The 8,669-nt window shown below is 31.9% G+C and overlaps 1 protein-coding gene across 1 annotated transcript; it reads right to left on the bottom strand.

The window, feature by feature from the left end:
• Positions 1-1,458: 1,458 nt before the first annotated feature.
• On the bottom strand, positions 1,459-2,304 carry LOC117180085 (speckle-type POZ protein B-like). The gene has a single exon (XM_033372405.1). The coding sequence runs from the start codon at positions 2,302-2,304 to the stop codon at positions 1,459-1,461; it is 846 nt and encodes a 281-aa protein (XP_033228296.1).
• Between the last annotated feature and the right edge of the window lie 6,365 nt (positions 2,305-8,669).

Below are 8,669 nucleotides of genomic sequence, written 5' to 3'. Positions count from 1 at the left end.
TTTAAAATCCTATTTAACGTCCAATAATCAAGTTAATGTGTAGAAATCCTGAAAATAAAACCAAGAATCCAACGACCAAATTTGGAGAACTACCACACAATTCTCCTGTTGTAATAATTTGAAAAAGATTCATAAAATACTTTTTTAATTTAATAAAATAATAATAATTTTTTCTTTTTTAGGAAAATTTTTATCTTTTTTCAAATTACAATAGAAAAATTTTTTGGTGGTTGTCCAAGATTGGTCGTTAAATTCTTGGTTTTATTTTCAGGAATTCTGCACATCATTTATATTTTTGTCTACTGGTATAAAATCAATACTTCTGTTGAATATTAATTTTGATTTCAGAATTGTTAAAAAATTATCATCATATTTTTTAATATATTTTGTCTGTTTGAAGTCATAACATAAAAAAATACGAAACATTCGAATGTTTGAAAAATTAATGTTACATGTATAATCCTAGCGGAGCTTGCGAGCAATTTCTTCATAATTAAAAAAAATAAATATTAAAAAATAGTGATTATAGATGAATAGAAAAACAAGAATCAACATTAAATTATTTCATACATTTCACCTAATCAAAACTATAACTATATTTTCAGTAAAAAAAAAGAATATTGAACACCAAAAAAAGAAACAAATTTGCAACAAAATAGCTAAAGTTGCAACTGGAATAGTTTTTAAATAAAAAAAAATTTTCAGCCAAAGAACAAACGAATTTTCAACAAAATAGCTCATTTTTCAACCAAAGAGATGAATTTTCAATTAAAATGATGTACCTTTAATAACAATAAGTTAATTGTTAACAAAAGAGTAATCAAGTAATTAAATCTTTATTCAAAAAGATGAATTTAGAACAAAAACTATGCAATTCAATCAGAAAGAACAAATTTTCAACAAAAATACATGAATTTGCAACTAAGACCGATTAATTTTTAACCAAAAACAGAATAGTTGAATTTTCTGTTCCAAAAATTGATTTCAAAACAAAGAAAAAAAGATTTCGGCATTCAGATAGATATTGCATTATTGTTGATTAAGAAGTTGTCTGAATAAAAATTACAGCGAAACCCAAACTATTATAATGCTGTAAACAAGAATTTAAAGTAATTGGATCCAAACATAAAATATTTATTTGCGCAAACGGATACCAAAAATATAAATCAGAGTTGAGGTTCAATAGATTATTTATTTTTCAAACAATCAAACCTTCGAAGTATTTTGACAAAAGTATAAAATATAATGTGTACATGTCAAAACTACCTTCACTTTTTTTATTCCTAATCTCTAATTTTTAAGAAGCTTTATATATTTCAAATTTCAATCGTAATCATTTGCGAGTTTAAAAATTAAGATCTTTAAAGCAGTTTGTTTCAAAGGACTAAATTTATTACGAGTAGTAAATAGAAAAATTTCCTGAAGGCAAAAATCAAATAAACTGATAAACTGACACGATTACTTCATTGTAACGTTACATTTCGAAGACATTTCCTGGTAAAGTTCCTGAAAAACATTAGCATATGTTTTCCCTAATTCTTTAAAACCACCCGATTCGCCGACTTCATTAAAATGTTTAATGGTAATGGAAAAGCATTGTTCTTTCAAATTAAACCCATTGTCAGAATCAGCCATCATCAAATAAGTCAATACATTTTCCAAGGTCAATTTTTTCACCAATTCGCGTTCACAAATCGATTTCAACTCTTCCATTTCGTACCTATTTGCTGCGATGAGCAATTCAGCTGCTAGTTCTTCTAATTTATCAATTTTTCGGACATAAATGTACTTCAGGAACTCTTCCAAAACGTCTTGCTCGATTTCCTTAATCTGAACCTCCTTCTTGAGAGTCTCTTGCATCTGATGCGAAAAGATCCTCTGAAAAACAGGACTATTCGCCGCCAAAATTACCCTGTGAGCATTATATTTCTTTTCTCCCGCAATCAATCGTACATCACTCAAGGACTCGTCGTCTATGAAAAGCTGATAGATAGAATCTGCTGGTTTTAGTATTGTTTGGTTGATGCACGGACAAGTTAAGTCTAACGGTTCAAGATTTTCAACACTGCAAATGAAAGTAACAATATCATTTCTTGTAGGTGGGTCCAATCTTGAAAAGTCATCGAAAAAACATCTAAGGAGACAACATTCGCAATCCCTGCTGACATTATTTTGTATTGGCGTTGTTCCAAATTCCAATCTTTCCATATTTTTATCGAATACGGAAAGAGTAATTTCAAAATTTAGAGCAGTCTCATCAGAATCAACGACTCTTAACATAAATTTATGGTCATATGGATCCATTCTGATACAAAATTTAATGCTGTTTTTACATGCCAAGAAAAATACAGGAGATACCCAGTACCTAGCACTTTCACTAGTTATCTGATCTTTGTGAAGTAAATACCTGTTCCAAACCCAAATATGTTTCCAACTTCTTCCCGTCTGGCATTGTGAAGAATCTGAAAAGCATTTAATTCTTATTAAAGTATAATCTTTATATTAAAGCATGAGGCATAAACGAAACTTATAATCAAGTTTGGGATCAATAACTTTTTTGTGGAACGCAGACTCAGTCTGTACACAATAGGGTGATATAAAAATTGGTTGGAAATTTTCTTTTGAATTTTTGCGCCTATTGTCTGGAGGTTTGTTTGAATAAAAAAAGTCATTTTTGTTTATTTAAAAAAATGAAATTTAGAGGTGTTGCAAGCCCCGTGTAATTTAACACGTAATTCTGATAAGAAAAAATATTAAATGGTGCATCAAGGACGTAAAGACGAATATTTTGACGAGAGTGAACTTGCCACTCGAGCGAAGCGAGGGCGGCAGTCACACGAGGCAAAATAGCCATACGCCCTTCCCAGGATAAAAGAACCGATAAAAATCGAGTCGATTTGAATTGCATACCTGTCATTTGCAGATTGGAAGAATGAAAATGCAATCGATTGGCCATATTTTCAATCGGTCAACTGAGCGCGGTGCTTTAAATCTGCCATTCCACATTTATTCACATGCTTAGTTAATAGAGTTGAATGAGACTGATGAAGTGAGAAAGTAGTTTCTAATTAAATTTAGGGTGGAGGGGTAGACATCAAGTACACAGGCACTTAATAACACAAATTATATGTTTTAAAAGATTAGAATGAGAGTATTAGTGATCTATAAGACGGTCGGACAGTCAACTACTCGTAGGTACCTGTCAGGGTCCTTCTCAAGGTACGCAAGGGTCGTATGAGCCCAGTGGGCACAAAGTTTGGCGACGTCTTTACGACATCGTTACGACATTCTCACGACAACTTTACGACATCCTATGTCCATGTCGTTAAGGTGTCTTTACGATATCGTCAATAAGTCGCATAATCTGACGATGTCTTTACGATATCGCAAAGACACCGAAACAACGTGGACATAGGATGTCGTAAAGTTGTCGTAACGATGTCGTAAAGACGGCGCCAAATTGGGTGCCCATTGGGAGTCATGTCTAACGGTACTTATGCTACGTGACAAAATTGGTTTTTGAAAATCTGAAAGTAAGGCCTAAGGTCTGTACTAAATTGCCTTATTGTCCTGCTAGTGAACATTTGCTACTCGACCGTAATTTCTATCCTGAGTTAGAAACTTGACAATTCTACAGAACTTAGAGAAAGTACAAAATTTAGAGTTGGCAGATAAAATATAATACTCGCTACACTGACTTTTCATAACGGTCGCCGCATATGTTCCTATTCCCCAAAAGAGAACGTGTTTTTAATATATTTAATTCCTTCTAATAAGTTCACAAAATATGAGTAATAAATCTTTTAATTCCTTCATTTGGAATATAAGTTTTGAAAATTTAATCTAAATCAATTCAAGTCTGCCTCTCAAGAGTTGAAATTATTTTAATTCACACATTTAAATATATTTCCTAATTGCATTTTTTAACACGTTTAAATAAATTATTCAAATGGAAATGATTTTAAATTTTAACATTTTTTGAATTTATAAGCTGTAAAAAGATTTAATAATGAAAAATAGGTTAAGTAAATTCTTTCGTTACATTTTACTAAGTCGATTGAAAGGGATAGGATTTGCACTTTTTCTATTCCCGTTGGGGGACTTTTAGACGGAGGAAAAATCTCAGGTTATGTTTAACTGAGTAGAATATGCAGATTAAAATTTTTAAGAATTAAATCTTTCGAATGAGAAGCATGAAGTAATACATTTGATTAGGGCAATTCTGATTAAACAAAAATGAAAGAAATTAAAGTTAAATAATATTGTTATGTATTATAATTGATGCGACAATTTATTTCTAAATTTAATGATTATTGGGTTGTAATTCTCTTTATACAATGGTTTCTATAGATTATTTTGTGCAAGAATTTTATTACAAAATTTGGCGACATCTTCACGACATCGTTACGATATCTTTGTGACAACTTTACGAGATCGTATGTCCATGTCGTTAATGTATCTTTACGATATCGTAAATAAGTCGTATAATCTGACTATATCATTACGATATCGCAAAGACACCGAAACGACATGGACATAGGATGTCGTAAAGTTGTCGTGAAGATGTCGTAAAAATGTCGTAAAGACGTCGCCAAATTTTGTGCCCACTGTGAATGATCAAAATGTTTAGAAATTCAATACCCGCATTTTTGTTAAAGGTTATTTCTATAAAATAAAATGAGAGTGATAGTTTTTGTGAATTTAAGATTGATATCAGGTAAATATGAAGTTTCATATAACCTACAGATTGTAACTTATTCCTTTTTCATTGTCAGGGATAACGAGAATTTATAAACCTAAATTAAAAGAAAATATACAGTTTTTGTTGTGTAAAATATATAAATAAATTTTTAACATTCAGATCTGTTGTGATGAAAATATGTGAAAAACAATGTTCAACAAAATATTAAAATGCCTGAAAATAAATCTACTATATAAAATTCAAATTTGTGGAGATTGGGCATGTAGATTACACACGTAGATTAGGCACTGAAGATGGTTCCTACCGCAACCCGAATCGCTTATGGCTAATATTTTTTGTTCAATAAATAATGTCACAAAAGTTGTTGAAGTCTTTACGACGTCATTACGATATCTTTACGACAACTTTACGACATCCTATGTCCATGTCGTTCCGGTACTTTACGATATCGTAAAGACATCGTCAGATGATACGACTTATTTACGATATCGTAAAGACACATTAACGACATGGACATAGGATGTCGTAAAGATGTCGTAACGATGTCGTAAAGACGTCGCCAAATTTTGTGCCCATTAAGTGATAATGCTTATATGCAAATCCACAGTTTTTGGCCAATCGTCACCAAATTTGGCACGCATATTCTTTGGACTCCATGTCAGTTCTTAAGGGGGGGGGGTGATACAGGGTAGGGGGGTTCTGATCTATCGGGATCAGATTTTTCACATTTATTCTCTTATTTGTTTTTACAATTTTCAATTAGAGTAAATTCATTGTTAGCTAATAAACTATAATAATTTTTCAAACAATGTATTATTATTTTTAATAATCTCATTTTTAAATCATGCTAGAAACTGCGTTTCTTTATAAAATTTCTACCTTTTTGATCATTTTTTGCTTGAAGTGTTTATATTTAATTCAATTTAGCCCACTTTTAAATAAGAGTGAAGTAATATTAAATGCAGGTCCAGGTCAATAATATCTTAAACAATTTATTATTATTGTTAATAATATTGTCTTTGCTTAACTCTCGAACAACAAGGTGAAACAAAGTCTCATGGACAACAAGGTGGGGTGTCCCCACATCCCAGTCGTTTTTAGAAAAATCACGAATGATTAATTGTATAATATTGTTTCTGAAGTGTTTAAGGAGGAACCATCGCTACTGCCGAGATCAGTCTACTACCCAGTCGTAATTCCTACACTCGTATGACTTACTGAGTTAAAATCTGGCAACATTGTGATCATTTCGCCGGCGACATGAATCAACGGCTGACTGAGATCTACATTGATCGCGCCTCGCGACGTTGCCAGATCGCGATAGTCAACGTTCAGAAGCGCAAGTTTCGTGATTAATTATTTTTTTTCATGTATATGCAGTAACCAAATGGTTAATATTATTTTTGCACCTCAATTATGAAATATTTGTTTTTCATTAAAAAAATTATCAATAATATCTTAATGGTGGTTACTTAGATATCACTCAGTAAAGAGCTCAAAAACGCCATCTCTCATAAGACGCAATGTTAAATATGATGAAATTAAAAACGTTAATAAATTATTTATAAAGTACCCTAGGCTTCTGAGATTTTAACTGAGTACTGTTGGTGGTCATATTTAGATATCGTGAAAGTTTGTTTGAAATGGTAATGAAAATTCTTGTAACGATGGTACTCTCTTAACAAAGGCTATTTACAAAGTCCCTAATGCATAACATATTTCACAAAGGATAATACATTATTAAATAACGTCTTGCAGTAACGAAAATAATATATTGAGCAAAAAAATGCAGGTAAATGCATGCACGAAAATAGTGCCTTGGGGTGCCTAAACATCCCACCTTGTTGTTCGAGGGTTAATGATAGAAGGTTGTGGCTTTTTCTTAAGAAAAAATTAATTGTTTGTCTATTTTCCACATGGAGTAACTTAATAATTAACTAAATCCAACAAACATAATTTTTTAAATAAATTATTATCGTTTATGACTATATTTATCTATTTTAATGCCAGATAGTTGCGGGTTTTTCGGAAATTTTGAATTTTTTGTTCACTTTGCATTTAGTGAAGTAGCAATTAATGCAAGTCAACAAAACTAATTGGTTAAACAATTTATTATAATTTATAACGATCCTCTTGATAGAGAATCATTTTTGATATAATCTCTCTCTTTTTTGTGAATATTCTTTTTTGAAATAAAATAGATATTTAAAATTTTCTATATAGATCATATGCCCAGTGGGCACACTTGGCTTAAAGTCATCCTAAAGACGTCTTTTTGTGGACGTCTTTAGGCTTTTACAAAAAGACGTCAATAGGTCGTAATAAAGAAGTTCTAATCTAGTCTCATAAAGTATATCTTAAAGATGTTTTCAGAACGGCTTAAGGATGTCTTTAAAAGGTCCTATGCTTAAATGCTCTGAAATATTACAAAAAACTGATTAAGACTTAATTTTTAAGATTTATTTTTTAAAGTTCAACTTAGAGTATATGCTAAAGTTTCTCAAGGCTCTGAGAAGCTCTGAGAAATTCGCCGCAGGCTCTCAGGTAGATATATTTAAAGGTGCAGGTAGCTCGTTTAAAAGTTTTAATGGCGTTAAAATGTCCTTTCCGAAATTGAAATAAGAATTCAATCATAAATAACAAGCAGAAAGGCTGAAATTGAAATAAGAATTCGATCATAAATAACAAGCAGAGAGGCTATATCAATAGAGTAGCCGACACTCAATGGTCCTTTGTTAAGCCTTCGGATTAAAGTGTAGAAATAGATTATTTAATTTTCATAGTTAACAGCCTTAAACATGATAATTCGGAATCTACGGGTTTCGATGATTTCAGATATCTAACTTTTTTTTCTCAGTATTTAAAATTGAAATTAATACAACGTTTCTCGTAAATGGAATGAGATACGCCAAAAAAGACAAAAAATTTTAATTCAACTAGAAAATTGGATATTAGTATATAAGTTATAATTAGAAATTAGTATAATGAGAAAATTCATTAATTAAAAACAAAGTGTTAATAACTTGAAGAAAAATTTAAAAAAGGAGAGTTGGGTTAGCGACGGCCAACTACTGTAAATAACTCTGCCCACCCTGTACTTGACGAAAACAAAAGGAACATTATATTACTGTCGCATCACTCTTAAAAGGACCACTAAAAGGACCTTGAAAAAGATCCAAATCTCTCAGACTATCTCAGAGACTAAATCATTCAAATCGAACCTTAAAATAGTCTCAAACCGGCCAGGCTTTTTCCACTATCGGTGGGGTGCGCACGCACGCCAGCGAATTTCAGTTTGCGCATCTCATCCGCACGACTTTTCGTCAGTGTTGCTCGTTGCCACGGTGTGCCCACTCTAATGTATTTTGGGGGGGGGGTACTTATAGATTGTGGCAAAATATGAGATCAGCGCCACCTAGGGGGCGTAGCAAGAACTATGGTCTACAGCAACAATCCCCCTCCTTCACTTGTCACCCTAATTTGTAGGTTATGTTGACTTCTCTTTCTGAAATAAATACATGAATAATAATAACCAATAAAACAAACCAGAAATTGAACAAAATAAAATCTATCATCGATCAAATGCAATAAAATGTTTAAGTCTGTTGCAATCGATCTATCATAGAAAGATTCCAACAGACTTTAACGTTTGATTGTTCGTTCTATCAAAACGATTCCAACAGATTTTAACCTTTTATTGCATTTGATCGATGATCGATCTTATTTGGTTCCATTTGTAGTTTGTGTTGTCGGTGAAAATCCATTGTGAATCCAAGTTCATCACGCAAAAAAAAATATAATTCTTGCTTCTCGTTTCTGACTTCGGCGATGGGAGTTTCGGTACCGTCGTAGCGGTCCTTAGCTCCCCCCTCTTTCGTGCTTTCTCTCTCTTCTAAATTACATTTTCTCTCTATCCTACTCTAAATATCCCTACTCTTATTATGACTAATAATTGGTCGCCGATTTC

This window comes from Belonocnema kinseyi, chromosome 1 (assembly GCF_010883055.1).
Source record: "Belonocnema kinseyi isolate 2016_QV_RU_SX_M_011 chromosome 1, B_treatae_v1, whole genome shotgun sequence".
NCBI lineage: Eukaryota > Metazoa > Arthropoda > Insecta > Hymenoptera > Cynipidae > Belonocnema > Belonocnema kinseyi.
Note: the sequence above shows the minus strand (reverse complement) of the source record. Positions and strands in the feature narration are given on the sequence as shown.

Coding starts and splice junctions, on each gene's coding strand:
- LOC117180085 (XM_033372405.1), bottom strand. CDS start 2,304: ATGGATCCATATGACCATAAATTTATGTTAAGAGTCGTTGATTCTGAT.